At 33.2% G+C, this 15907-nt stretch overlaps 1 protein-coding gene across 1 annotated transcript; it reads right to left on the bottom strand.

Moving 5' to 3' along the window:
- Positions 1 to 310: 310 nt before the first annotated feature.
- Positions 311 to 3458, bottom strand: LOC129260475 (uncharacterized). The gene is made up of 3 exons (XM_054898449.2): positions 3209 to 3458; positions 1884 to 2009; positions 311 to 545 (listed from the first exon to the last, which is right to left on the bottom strand). The coding sequence occupies exons 1-3, from the start codon at positions 3315 to 3317 to the stop codon at positions 427 to 429; spliced, it is 354 nt and encodes a 117-aa protein (XP_054754424.2). The 5' UTR covers positions 3318 to 3458; the 3' UTR covers positions 311 to 426.
- Positions 3459 to 15907: the final 12449 nt, after the last annotated feature.

Genomic DNA, 15907 nt, shown 5'->3' with positions numbered 1-15907 from the left:
GATTCAATCCATTTTCTTATGATTCAATATCATTTCCATTTCAGATTATTCAATTCATTTTGTCATTCAATTTCATTTCCATTTCACATGATTCAATTCCATTTTCATTTCACATGATTGGATTCAATTTTAATCTCACATATTCAATTCCATTTGCCTTTTACGTGATTCAGTTGATTTTGAATAATATGAAACCATTTCCATTTTCATCTCGTATATTCACATCATTCAATCCATTCCAACTTTATTCTAGTGTATATTTAAGATGGCACTACAAACATCACACATAAACTTCAAAGAAAACAAATCATAAATTTACTACAAGTGGTATTTAATATATTGTTTTAATGATCTTCAAACGGGTTTGAAGAAACCATCACTTGTATTGACATGTAAATTCATGCACTACGTGATATCATAATGCTTTTAGTGCGTCTTGGTCATGTTGTTTGGTAGTGCATCAAAGAGAAGTTTACCTTCTTTCTCCATCTTGAGAGCATCTATTTCTTGGTTGATGACCATAATATCCTCTTTTGTAGATTCATCTGTAAGGAGCAAAATAATGTTTTCTGTTTAAATGCAAAAAAGTGATTTTTTTTCCTAAACATAAATGTCTACTTTCCTCCCTACTTTGGTAAAAACAATATATATCATTCATGCTTACAGGTCAAGTTCACCCCAGGAAATGATGATTTGAATTAATAAAGAAAAATTAAACAAGCATAATGCTGAAATTTCATCAAAATTTGGTGACTAAGTTTTGACATTTTAAAGTTTCACTTATTTTTCACAAAACAGTTATATGCAAAGAGTCAATGATATCTCTCACTCACTATTTTTCATTGTTTGAATTACTAGTAAACAATACTTCGATTTTTACAGATTGGACAATAATGACCAACTTGACAGAACCACAAAATGCTTAGACACTATTAAATCCACATGTTCAGGTAGAATACTACTGTGTTTCACATTACAATGAGGAGAAAATTAAGATATTTCATAGTAAGTCGGTGTTGTCATCAGTCCCCTTATTTGCATACCGACCAGGATGTGCATATTACTGTTTTGTGAAGTTAAGCAAAATTGTTAAAATGTCATAACTTTCGTATTTTACATCCGATTTTGATGAAAATGTTAGTGTTACGCTTGTTTGATTTTTCTCTTTTATTCATATCAACTTTTTTTTTTGGTGGACATGTCCTTCAAGCTGATGATCTCTATTGCATTGCATAATCGAGATTGGCACAAGACAATGCACAATTTTTACAGAAAATTGAAGTACAATCTGGTTACTGAAATAAGTACATACTGTCAAATACCATTGATTATAAAGACTTTGTTACTCTTCAGCTTGGATTTGATGAAACGAACATTTTAAAAGGAATACATCATCAAATCACAAATGCCAATGTCATTGAATTTGTAAACCACATATGACATTTTACTGCTCGTGCGTAGTTGTGAACAGGCTTATTAATTGCATATTACAATAATACTGACACAGTTCAGAAACAATTTGGGAACAGACTTTTTTGTGAATCCAATTCCATTCTCATTTTGAGATTAGTTCAAAATTATGGTGTCATCATGTTCTTACGCTTGGCGGCAATGGCTGTATCATATTCTATGCAATGTTGTATTAGGCATTGCAATGTCAGTGTATCTCTTTTTGTTTATCTATGCGTGAGACTTTCATATCAGGCATCAAAATATTATATTAAAAACTGATAGCAAGATAGATTATCAAATCTAAAATTTAATGATGGTGTAAATGAAATCCCATAAATCATGTGATAATTTTGGAAGAATTAATCGTGAATCCTGGTGTCCTTGTCTTAAAGGTTGCACTGTATATTGTGTGCGACTTGATGTGCACATACCAGAGTTATATCTCCTCCTTGTAGATTGTGGCCTACGACGAGTTGAAGTCGTGTCAGAACGTCGAGTTGTCATGGGTTCACGTCGACGATTGAGAGAAGTGGGACGACGACGGTTGGTTGTGGCATCTGTGGAATATAGTATTTTTTCATAATGATCTGAGTAAATTTTTTGAAATCCCCATGAATTATACCAACATTTGCAGCCTGCAACCACTTTTACTGTGCCGAGTCCATGCACACTCCAAAAGTCTTCATTTAAGATTGTGGAAATTGGGAAATGGAAACGAACAAATAACATTGAAATTAATTTAAAGTTACTGAGTAAAAAAGGCAAGCATTTATACAAAGAATAAAAAAAATAAAAAAAATTTACAAAAATTGTCAAAACAATTTTTAAAATTATGTCACCACAGCGGGGTAACTGACTAAGGACAAGGCTTTATCATAATCTTGTATGTTAGATGTGTAGAGCAATATGATTTGAAATAATAATGTAATCAGATTTCACATCATTAAGTCTTATGGCTATGATGAGTGCATACGTAGTGATTAAAGATTTAAATTGACAACTTTTTTCTTTTTATCGATTTTCCAATTAAAACCAATTTTTGATTGATTCAGATATCAAGCAAAGCAAATCGAGTCGGTCTTATCGCGAGATTTGCAATTCATTACTAATAATCGCACTATGCTGTTGTAAGCAATTCTGCTCATGTGCATTTTGAATTTGTTATAAAATGTGTTCTTTAAGATTTGTATATTCACAGATAATGGCGCAATGAGTAAGATTGTGATAGAAAGTGCTTTATAGATATTACGATGTTTTGTGTGTCATTAATAGTTCTGATAAAGGCCATATTATGCACACCTTAAGTTTATGTTACAGTCACCTCTGCGGGTACGACTCCAAATCAATCGACAAAAGCTATTCACTTGATTTAGAGTCGGTAAGTGGGTTCCATGACATTTGCTCCGTCGACCATTGCTCCGCTGCAAATTCAACACATTAATGGATTGACCAACTTCAACCCGGCCTGGAATTAACACTATATACCCTATCCTAAACCTAACATAAAACCCTATTGCCTTAACCCTCACCTTATATCTTAGATGAAATAAAGCCTGGAGCAATTGTCAACGGAGCAAATGTCGTGTCATCCGGTTGATGTGGCTGTGGCATGAATTAATCTTGATAACATTTATTTTGGTTTTCTAGTAGTATGTGATTTTAGAAGGAAAGAAACTCAATGATGAAAAATTAGATTAAAGTCTGAAACTGATCAACCATTTTTTTTTTATAAGTATATTATCGATGTACTACTAACCTGCATCATCTAGCAAAGCAGCCACTAAAATCAATGCAACCAGAGCAAGTCCCATAAGACGCTTCATTCTGCTTGAAGATGTTATTGTAGTATGCGGCCTTATCGTCATCCGGACACGGAGACACACCTCAAATATAAGCAATCTTTAAATGGAATCCACGGTTGGAAGATTTTCGAAAGAAATCTATTGTTCGCGATGCGAAACGGTGCGAAGCTTCTCACTGAACGGGGACTTTCTTCCACCCATGGACCTATAAAGAGATGGACATTCATCGCTTAGATAATGAATCCGTAATGAATTCGCTAACAGGTGACTGTAATTGTCCCCGGAGGGGGGGGTGTACTCGACCAAAAAAGTGGTAGGGGTGTGCCGCGGTCGAGACAAAAAACGGGGGCCTTGGAGCGGGCTTATTGTAAAAAGGAGGGTCCTCGAAACGGGCTTCGGAACTACAAATGTTTGTGAAAACGGGGGTCCTTGGAACGGATCGCCAGCGTGTGAGTGCGTATGCATCCCTATGGGACGGGCATGCGTGCATGATGCAGCTAGCCCGGCGGCATGGGACCGCTCAGCTAGTCAACCCCCACCCACGGGAAACTAGCGAGCCCGCCAATTTTGTCTTATTTGCATATTGCCGACTCGCGGCGTATTTGCATATACCTCAGGCTTATTTGCATATACGGATCACCGGCCGCACCGTACATCGACGCACTGATTGGTGAAACGCCCGACCAATCACACAAAGGATCAGTGCCCACCTATTGTTCCCGCGTTCGTGCGTACGGTCCTGGGGATTGGTATAAAAAGACTCCGTTATCAGATAATTTTCGTCACTTGATATAGAGTTGCAGCGGCACTCGAAAGCTCGTGAACTTGTAAGCTAGTGAACACTTTTAGCGAGAGTGATCACGAATTTCCTAGAAAGCTAGTGAACACTTTTTGCGAGAGTGATCACGAATTTCCTTTGACCATAGTAGATTGCGAGACAAATGAATACCCTCTAGCGATTATTTCAGTCCGCAATAATGAACCTATTTAGTAAAATTGTTATGTTTTACATTGTCTCGCCTCTATAGCAGAGCGAGACTATCGTATAGACGCCGCTTTTCCGATGGCTGCAGCAGCGTCAACATTGTAATCTTATCCTAACGTTAAGTTTTTGAAATGACAACACAACTTAGAAAGTATATGAACCTAGTTCATGAAACTTGGACACGATGTTAATGAAGTATTGCTGAACATCCTGCCCAAATTTAAGGTCACATGGCTGGCTACGGTCAATGAACTTTGGGCATGTTAGAGGTATTTGTTACCATCATAACTTTGAAAATTTATTGATCTAGGTTTTAAAACTTGGACATAAGAGTATGTATCACTTAAAATCCCATACAAGTTTCAGGTCACATGACTAAGGTCAAAGGTCATTTATTAAGGTCAATGAACTTTGGCAATTTTAGGTGTAATTGTTAAATTGCCATCATAACTTTGAAAGTTTATAGATAAAGTTCATGAAACGTGGACATATTATCACTGATCGGTTTGCACAAGTCGTATGTCACATGATCAAGGTCAACTGTCATTTAGAGTCAATGAACGTAGTATAATATATGAATGGTGTTTTTTGTAAATATTTTTTTACTGTCATGTTTAAAGTCAGCACTGCTGCTATATTGAATCGCGTAATGTAGGCGAGACTGCCAGAGGCGCTCCACTTGTTATGTTCTTTAATTATAAAGAAAATCATTATTGAATCTTTATTGTTTAACGATCATTCAAGTTCAGGCACTGATTATTGAGTATATTCAATCTAGTGCACGATACAGATAATTTTATATTTTCAGCAGCAGTGAATATCTATTGCATTAAATCAATTGCCAATCTAATTTTTGTAGTTTTTGGATGAAAAAAGATCAAATAAACCTGATTTCATGTAAATTGTCTAATAAAACACAAAAAGAAGTCAGTTTGCTCATTGAATATTCATGAAGACATGCACAGAACTGTTTCCCCGAAATAATGCAAATCTTTAAATGTCATAACTTCGTTATTCCTTGTCCGATTTTGATAAAATTTTCAGACTGTGGCGTTTGTCTGATTCTTTTTTTCTGTTCGAATCATATTATATGTATTTTTTGGCCTGGAGCTCGAGTACCCCTTAAACAGAAGATCTGGTTTATTTTATCTCATATTGCATAAAGTATTATAACATATTGTATCAAGTAATGTTTTCCTGAACATTTCAATAACTGAAAAAAAAAGTATATGGACCCATTTCATGAAACTTGGATATAAGGGGAATAAAGTATCAGTAATCTTGCACGAGTCTCAGCTCGCATGAATTGATCATTTGGGGATATATTAACATTGAAATCTCTTTGAAATGTCATGTAATTCATGAACCTTGTACATAAGGGCAGTCAAGTATCACTTATTATTTTGCACGAGTTTCAGATGGCATGATAAAGGGTCAAAGGTTATTTAGGGTCAATTTAATTATCATCATCTTTGTTAGCACTACTGCTGTATTGAATCACGTAATGCAGACGAGATGCAGGGGCGTTCAAATTATTGATATTGCGGAGACTCCTCGTTTATCAATTTATTCTGAAACTATCAAAGTATGAGTAAAGTGATGAATAGGATATATCTTACCAAACACACTTCTTTTATTATGGTCCTTTACCGTATGTATAGCAGGAACACGACGACGTCGACGACGTCTCTGACCATCTGCAGATAATTTTTTTATTAATGTAAATCAGTATGAAAGTAGATAATGATCAAAAACAATAATTAACGATTAGCTTCCTTTATTGGTCAAAATTATAAAGAGCCATGAAAATTCTATTAGGTTTTTTGGTCAGTCTTAATTGCAAGAAATTATTCCCCAAATTTGAATCCATTGTTAGAACGGAAAGTCATTAATTCATCAAACTTTAAAACACTTACGGCTTTGATGTATATTTCGTCTTGTTTTGTGATGTAATAAAATAGGAATATCCTCAATTATCTATTTTCAACACATCACTTTTCAGTTTTCCCATGATTTTGCGACATCACCCGTTGCCATTAATCCAGGCTAGATATATTTATATCTCAATAAATAGAGTCAAATTCACAATGCAAAATGCTGAAAATTTGATCAAAATTGGATAACAAATAACGAAGTTATTGAATTTTAAAGATTTGCATTATTCCGGCGAAACAGTTCTAGGCATGTATTTATGAATATTCATTAGATGGGCTGATGATGTCATATCCCCACTTGTTCCTTTGTATTTTATTATATAAAATTAGGTTGATTCAAAATTGTTCTACCAAGAACTAAAACAATTGGATTAACAACTGTGCATTAGTTATTATTGCCGCAACTTATTTTATCACAATGGAGATACATCACTTACACATGTATGAAAAAATGAAACATTTATGATTTCATGTAATGGCATTAGAAAAAGGAAAGTGGGGATGTGACATAAGCCCGCCTAATGAATATTCATGATGATGTGCATAACTTCTCAAAATATTGATAAACTTCTACAAAATTTCAATAACTTCGTACTTCTTATCCGATTTTGATTAATTTTCAGCATTTTGCTTTGTGAATTTTACTCTATATATTTAGATATATCTCCAGCCCGGAGCATCCTTTTAAAGGCTACAGTGAGCGTGCGATTTTTTTTTATACACTCTTAAAAACGTTGGGCAACATACGGTCCACACAACAATTGGTTAAAACATTATCCAACTCTGGGTAGTTTTCAACCAATACTGTGTAGTTTTCACCAAAAGCACACATTATTGGTTTAAAGCTACTCAGAATTTGATAAAGTTTTAACCAATTGTTGTGTGGACCGTATGTTGCCCAACGTTTTTAAGAGTGTACTTCTTGCATGAGAAAGGGGAAGTAAGCTCCATGAATCAATAGACCAGTTCGTAGTTACTTCGTGGAAATTTTTTGTCAAATGACCTTTCATTTCTTTCATTAAGATAGGCAGATTTCAAAGCAAGATATTACGTAAGCTTGTCTTACATAGCAGGATGAAGAAATTGAATAGACCAGGTGACTAGAATAGCACACCAATGAACACTTTATGAAGGTATTTGTTGCATTCCTACTTTGAATGCATATCATAGCATGTTGAACAATGTAGGTCCATGGGAAGGCTCATGTTGTAACCTCGCTTTATTCTCATAATAGGGCATTATCGTAATAATGTATTCAATAGCCTTGCTATTTATGAAATCACATTATGGAATATTCTCGCAATATAATTTGTTACGATGCACCTATGAGATATTAAGTTTGTCTTTATGGCAACCTCTGTTCAAGAAGATAAATAACGTTCATAATGTTCATTTTCGTATGGTTCATTGCGAGGGTGTTTTGGATATAAAACGACATTGGGGAAAACATGGCAATTTTGGTATCATTAAATAATATTGTTAAGTTATCGGACATTTTTGCACGCCTAGCACTTTTCTTGTAATATTATGTTTTTTATGATACAACTAATGGACCAAAAATATCTTATTTCAGAACACAACTGCATATCGATTTAGTGAAATCAAACAAGAAACACATTTGGAATGTTAATATTTAAACGACATTGGTGGGGACAATTACTAAATTCTATAATGAAACGACTAATGTTAATTCACAATAGTTTTATGTTATCACCCATAAATTCAGCCGAGAGAATAAATGAAACAAGAACAAACACCAAGAAACGCTTCATTCTGTTTTAAGATTATTATCCGATTAATGCAGGAAATAAACGAACTTAAGAAGCAACGTTTGACTAAAACTAGTCTAACGAGAGATTCAAGATTCAAGAACTGGTCATTGAAGTTATTTGTTCACCTGTTTATTAATATTTTTGGTGATATAAATACTACGAGTAATACCTATTCAACGTAAATGATACCACTTACATCACACATTCTGTTGATTTATCATTCTAATATTCATTATTTGGCATTTTATTTGTCAGAATAAAAAAAATACAATAAATTCAAATATTTTATTGACCCTTGCGCACTCAACCAAGTAGCCTTAGTGGTATCATGGACCTATAGGTCCATGGTGGTATCATGGATCCATGGTGGTATAGGTTAACTAAATACCCATGGTCTACCTGCCACCCCATGCCACATAATAGTATATAACAGGTAGGTTGTGCACAGACAAAAATGAAATGTTTAAGATAATCCCCGGGAGATAATTATACAAAAACAGGTGGAGGGAAAATGACTAAAAACAATTGAGCCGGGAAAAATAAGGATAAGTTGAAATAACAGTTCTCAAGTAAATTTTGATATAGCAAGCAAACTGTCGCAAGGATTATTCACTGAACGCTCGCCAGAAACGTTGGAATCCAAAATCACAACAACGTTCGCCCAGTGAGCATGGGCGTCAGAGCAAAAGATTATCTTTTGTGTTTGGGGGAGGCAGCAATAGATGTCCCCCCCCCCCCCATGAACAAAGGATAATCCTCTGCGCTGACGCCAACTTTGCTAGCCTATTTCACCTGATTTAATGAAGGATTGATATTATTCTCCATCTAGTATACTGTAAAAATGAAGTGCTATTTTATACAGTGCTTGTATGTGACTGCACTACGAGTGCTGATTTTCTAGTTCAAATTTAAACTAGAAAATCAGCACTCGTAGTGCAGTCACTATACAAGCACCTAAGTGCTAAATTAGCACTTCATTTTTTACAGTGTATATCAATTATATCCAGTTACGTCACACATTCATTTAATCATTTTATTTAATAGAAATTCCCTATTATGATTATTTATTTTACAGCCTAGTTATACTTCACCAAATCAAATTTATACATACTTCTGATAAATTCTCGTCACTTTTACTTTCCTTCGATTCCCTGATAACTTCACATGATTGTTTAATTTATATAACCTAACATGATTTTGTCTTCTTCACGACTTTAAGGTTCTTTTATTTTAAGTATCTCTTTATTTTCCTTCTTTTGAAAAATATTACATGAAAATGTCACATGACTGTTCAGGACAAAGTCACCTAAAAAAAATAACAATTAACATTATTCATTATCACATAACATATCTCTAAACGCTTATTATGTTTTAATGATATCAAACAATTTATATCATATACATTTCTTTTGAAATCATATCTTTTCATTTTCTTTTAACAATTCAAAATGGAAAAAATCTGAAAAAACCTGCACTGAAATTTGATTTACGAAGAAATAAAAGTCTTGCAAGAAATTATTCCCCAAGTTTGAATCCATTGTTAGAACGGAAAGTCATTAATTCATCAAACTTTAAAACACTTACGGCTTTGATGTATATTTCGTCTTGTTTTGTGATGTAATAAAATAGGAATATCCTCAATTATCTATTTTCAACACATCACTTTTCAGTTTTCCCATGATTTTGCAACATCACCCGTTGCCATTAATCCAGGCTAGATATATTTATATCTCAATAAATAGAGTCAAATTCACAATGCAAAATGCTGAAAATTTGATCAAAATTGGATAACAAATAACGAAGTTATTGAATTTTAAAGATTTGCATTATTCCGGCGAAACAGTTCTAGGCATGTATTTATGAATATTCATTAGATGGGCTGATGATGTCATATCCCCACTTGTTCCTTTGTATTTTATTATATAAAATTAGGTTAATTCAAAATTGTTCTACCAAGAACTAAAACAATTGGATTAACAACTGTGCATTAGTTATTATTGCCGCAACTTATTTTATCACAATGGAGATACATCACTTACACATGTATGAAAAAATGAAACATTTATGATTTCATGTAATGACATTAGAAAAAGGAAAGTGGGGATGTGACATAAGCCCGCCTAATGAATATTCATGATGATGTGCATAACTTCTCAAAATATTGATAAACTTCTACAAAATTTCAATAACTTCGTACTTCTTATCCGATTTTGATTAATTTTCAGCATTTTGCTTTGTGAATTTTACTCTATATATTTAGATATATCTCCAGCCCGGAGCATCCCTTTAAAGGCTACAGTGAGCATGCGATTTTTTTTAATACTTCTTGCATGAGAAAGGGGAAGTAAGCTCCATGAATCAATAGACCAGTTCGTAGTTACTTCATGGAAAATTTTTGTCAAATGACCTTTCATTTCTTTCATTAAGATAGGCAGATTTCAAAGCAAGATATTACGTAAGCTTGTCTAACATAGCAGGATGAAGAAATTGAATAGACCAGGTGACTAGAATAGCACACAATGAACACTTTATGAAGGTATTTGTTGCATTCCTACTTTGAATGCATATCATAGCATGTTGCACAATGTAGGTCCATGGGAAGGCTCATGTTGTAACCTCGCTTTATTCTCATAATAGGGCATTATCGTAATAATGTATTCAATAGCCTTGCTATTTATGAAATCACATTATGGAATATTCTCGCAATATAATTCGTTACGATGCACCTATGAGATATTAAGTTTTTCTTTATGGCAACCTCTGTTCAAGAAGATAAATAACGTTCATAATGTTCATTTTCGTATGGTTCATTGTGAGGGTATTTTGGAAATAAAACGACATTGGGGAAAACATGGCAATTTTTGGATCATTAAATAATATTGTTAAGTTATCGGACATTTTTGCACGCCTAGCACTTTTCTTGTAATATCATGTTTTTTATGATACAACTAATGGACCAAAAATATCTTATTTCAGAACACAACTGCATATCGATTTAGTGAAATCAAACAAGAAACATATTTGGTGTGTTAATATTTAAACGACATTGGTGGGGACAATTACTAAATTCTATAATGAAACGACTAATGTTAATTCACAATAGTTTTATGCTATCACCCATAAATTCAGCCGAGATAATAAATGAAACAAGAACAAACACCAAGAAACGTTTCATTCTGTTTTAAGATTATTATCCGATTAATGCAGGAAATAAACGAACTTAAGAAGCAACGTTTGACTAAAACTAGTCTAACGAGAGATTCAAGATTCAAGAACTGGTCATTGAAGTTATTTGTTCACCTGTTTATTAATATTTTTTGTGATATAAATACTACGAGTAATACCTATTCAACGTAAATGATACCACTTACATCACACATTCTGTTGATTTATCATTCTAATATTCATTATTTGGCATTTTATTTGTCAGAATAAAAAAAATACAATAAATTCAAATATTTTATTGACCCTTGCGCACTCAACCAAGTAGCCTTAGTGGTATCATGGACCTATAGGTCCATGGTGGTATCATGGATCCATGGTGGTATAGGTGAACTAAATACCCATGGTCTACCTGCCACCCCATGCCACATAATAGTATATAACAGGTAGGTTGTGCACAGACAAAAATGAAATGTTTAAGATAATCCCCGGGAGATAATCATACAAAAACAGGTGGAGGGAAAATGAATAAAAACAATTGAGCCGGGAAAAATAAGGATAAGTTGAAATAACAGTTCTCAAGTAAATTTTGATATAGCAAGCAAACTGTCGCAAGGATTATTCACTGAACACTCGCCAGAAACGTTGGAATCCAAAATCACAACAACGTTCGCCCAGTGAGCATGGGCGTCAGAGCAAATGATTATCTTTTGTGTTTGGGGGAGGCAGCAATAGATGTCCCCCCCCCCCCCCATGAACAAAGGATAATCCTCTGCGCTGACGCCAACTTTGCTAGCCTATTTCACCTGATTTAATGAAGGATTGATATTATTCTCCATCTAGTATACTGTAAAAATGAAGTGCTATTTTATACCGTGCTTGTATGTGACTGCACTACGAGTGCTGATTTTCTAGTTCAAATTTAAACTAGAAAATCAGCACTCGTAGTACAGTCACTATACAAGCACTTAAGTGCTAAATTAGCACTTCATTTTTTACAGTGTATGTCAATTATATCCAGTTACGTCACACATTCATTTAATCATTTTATTTAATAGAAATTCCCTATTATGATTATTTATTTTACAGCCTAGTTATACTTCACCGAAACAAATTTATACATATTTCTGATAAATTCTCGTCACTTTTACTTTCCTTCGATTCCCTGATAACTTCACATGATTGTTTAATTTATATAACCTAACATGATTTTGTCTTCTTCACGACTTTAAGGTTCTTTTATTTTAAGTATCTCTTTATTTTCCTTCTTTTGAAAAATATTACATGAAAATGTCACATGACTGTTCAGGACAAAGTCACCTAAAAAAAATAACAATTAACATTATTCATTATCACATAACATATCTCTAAACGCTTATTATGTTTTAATGATATCAAACAATTTATATCATATACATTTCTTTTGAAATCATATCTTTTCATTTTCTTTTAACAATTCAAAATGGAAAAAAATCTGAAAAAACCTGCACTGAAATTTGATTTACGAAGAAATAAAAGTCTTGCAAGAAATTATTCCCCAAGTTTGAATCCATTGTTAGAACGGAAAGTCATTAATTCATCAAACTTTAAAACACTTACGGCTTTGATGTATATTTCGTCTTGTTTTGTGATGTAATAAAATAGGAATATCCTCAATTATCTATTTTCAACACATCACTTTTCAGTTTTCCCATGATTTTGCAACATCACCCGTTGCCATTAATCCAGGCTATATATATTTATATCTCAATAAATAGAGTAAAATTCACAATGCAAAATGCTGAAAATTTGATCAAAATTGGATAACAAATAACGAAGTTATTGAATTTTAAAGATTTGCATTATTCCGGCGAAACAGTTCTAGGCATGTATTTATGAATATTCATTAGATGGGCTGATGATGTCATATCCCCACTTGTTCCTTTGTATTTTATTATATGAAATTAGGTTAATTCAAAATTGTTCTACCAAGAACTAAAACAATTCGATTGACAACTGTGCAGTAGTTATTATTGCCGCAACTTATTTTATCACAATGGAGACACATCATTTACACATGTATGAAAAAATGAAACATTTATGATTTCATGTAATGACATTAGAAAAAGGAAAGTGGGGATGTGACATCAGCCCACCTAATGAATATTCATGATGATGTGCATAACTTCTCAAAATATTGATAAACTTCTACAAAATTTCAATAACTTCGTACTTCTTATCCGATTTTGATTAATTTTCAGCATTTTGCTTTGTGAATTTTACTCTATATATTTAGATATATCTCCAGCCCGGAGCATCCCTTTAAAGGCTACAGTGAGCGTGCGATTTTTTTTTATATTTCTTGCATGAGAAAGGGGAAGTAAGCTCCATGAATCAATAGACCAGTTCGTAGTTACTTCATGGACAATTTTGGTCAAATGACCTTTCATTTCTTTCATTAAGATATGCAGATTTCAAAGCAAGATATTACGTAAGCTTGTCTAGCATAGCAGGATGAAGAAATTGAATAGACCAGGTGACTAGAATAGCACACCAATGAACACTTTATGAAGGTATTTGTTGCATTCCTACTTTCAATGCATATCATAGCATGTTGCACAATGTAGGTCCATGGGAAGGCTCATGTTGTAACCTCACTTTATTCTCATAATAGGGCATTATCGTGATAATGTATTCAATATCCTTGCTATTTATGAAATCACATTATGGAATATTCTCGCAATATAATTCGTTACGATGCACCTATGAGATATTAAGTTTGTCTTCATGGCAACCTCTGTTCAAGAAGATAAATAACGTTCATAATGTTCATTTTCGTATGGTTTATTGCGAGGGTATTTTGGAAATAAAACGATATTGGGGAAAACATGGCAATTTTGGTATCATTAAATAATATTGTTAAGTTATCGGACATTTTTGCACGCCTAGCACTTTTCTTGTAATATCATGTTTTTTTATGATACAACTAATGGACCAAAAATATTTTATTTCAGAACACAACTGCATATCGATTTAGTGAAATCAAACAAGAAACATATTTGGAATGTTAATATTAAAACGACATTGGTGGGGACAATTACTAAATTCTATAATGAAACGACTAATGTTAATTCACAATAGTTTTATGCTATCACCCATGAATTCAGCCAAGAGAATAAACAAGAACAAACACCAAGAAACGCTTCATTCTGTTTTAAGATTATTATCCGATTAATGCAGGAAATAAACGAACTTAAGAAGCAACGTTTGACTAAAACTAGTCTAACGAGAGATTTAAGATTCAAGAACTGGTCATTGAAGTTATTTGTTCACCTGTTTATTAATATTTTTGGTGATATAAATACTACGAGTAATACCTATTCAACGTAAATGATACCACTTACATCACACATTCTGTTGATTTATCATTCTAATATTCATTATTTGGCATTTTATTTGTCAGAATAAAAAAAATACAATAAATTCAAATATTTTATTGACCATTGCGCACTCAACTAAGTAGCCTTAGTGGTATCATGGTCCTATAGGTCCATGGTGGTATTATGGATCCATGGTGGTATAGGTTAACTAAATACCCATGGTCTACATGCCACATAATAGTATATAACAGGTACATGTAGGTTGTGCACAGACAAAAATGAAATGTTTAAGATAATCCCCGGGAGATAATCATACAAAAACAGGTGGAGGGAAAATGTATAAAAACAATTGAGCCGGGAAAAATAAGGATAAGTTGAAATGACAGTTCTCAAGTAAATTTTGATATAGCAGGCAAACTGTCGCAAGGATTATTCACTGAACGCTCGCCAGAAACGTTGGAATCCAAAATCTCAACAACGTTCGCCCAGTGAGCATGGGCGTCAGAGCAAAAGATTATCTTTTGTGTTTGTGGGAGGCAGCAATAGATGCCCCCCCCCCCCCCATGAACAAAGGATAATCCTCTGCGCTGACGCCAACTTTGCTAGCCTATTCACCTGATTTCATGAAGGATTGATATTATTCTCCATCTCGTATACTGTAAAAATGAAGTGCTATTTTATACCGTGCTTGTATGTGACTGCACTACGAGTGCTGATTTTCTAGTTCAAATTTAAACTAGAAAATCAGCACTCGTAGTGCAGTCACTATACAAGCACTTAAGTGCTTAATTAGCACTTCATTTTTTACAGTGTATATCAATTATATCCAGTTACGTCACACATTCCTTTAATCATTTTATTTAATACAAATTCCCTATTATGATTATTTACTTTACAGCCTAGTTATACCTCACCAAATCAAATTTATACATACTTCTGATAAATTCTCGTCACTGTAACTTTCCTTCGATTCCCTGATAACTTTACATGATTGTTTAATTTATATAACCTAACATGATTTTGTCTTCTTCACGACTTTAAGGTTCTTTTATTTTTAAGTATCTCTTTATTTTCCTTCTTTTGAAAAATATTACATGAAAATGTCACATGACTGTTCAGGACAAAGTCACCTAAAAAAAAATAATAATTAACATTTTTAATTATCACATAACATATCTCTAAACGCTTTTTACTTTTTGATGATATCAAACAATTTATATCATATACATTTCTTTTGAAATCATATCTTTTCATTTTCTTTTAACATTTCAAAATGAAAAAAAATCTGAGAAAACCTGCACTGAAATTTGATTTACGAAGAAATAAAAGAAAAAAAGATATCCTTATTTGCCAGTATGCTTTAATTCCAAATCATTTCCATCTCTTGTGATTTTATTCTGCTTCTATTCTTACCTACATGATTATATATTTCATTTTCATT

Source organism: Lytechinus pictus, chromosome 5 (assembly GCF_037042905.1).
Source record: "Lytechinus pictus isolate F3 Inbred chromosome 5, Lp3.0, whole genome shotgun sequence".
NCBI classification, from domain to species: domain Eukaryota; kingdom Metazoa; phylum Echinodermata; class Echinoidea; order Temnopleuroida; family Toxopneustidae; genus Lytechinus; species Lytechinus pictus.
The sequence above is the reverse complement of the archived record's forward strand: the minus strand, read 5'-3'. Positions and strand labels throughout refer to the sequence as shown.

Excerpts from the sequence above, each read along its gene's own strand:
- LOC129260475 (XM_054898449.2), bottom strand. The coding sequence starts at position 3,317 with ATGACGATAAGGCCGCATACTACAATAACATCTTCAAGCAGAATGAAG. Across the intron at positions 2,010-3,208 it reads TGCTTTGCTAGATGATGCAG|ATGCCACAACCAACCGTCGT; the intron begins GTTAGTAGTACA and ends TATATTCCACAG. Across the intron at positions 546-1,883 it reads AAGGAGGAGATATAACTCTG|ATGAATCTACAAAAGAGGAT; the intron begins GTATGTGCACAT and ends TGCTCCTTACAG.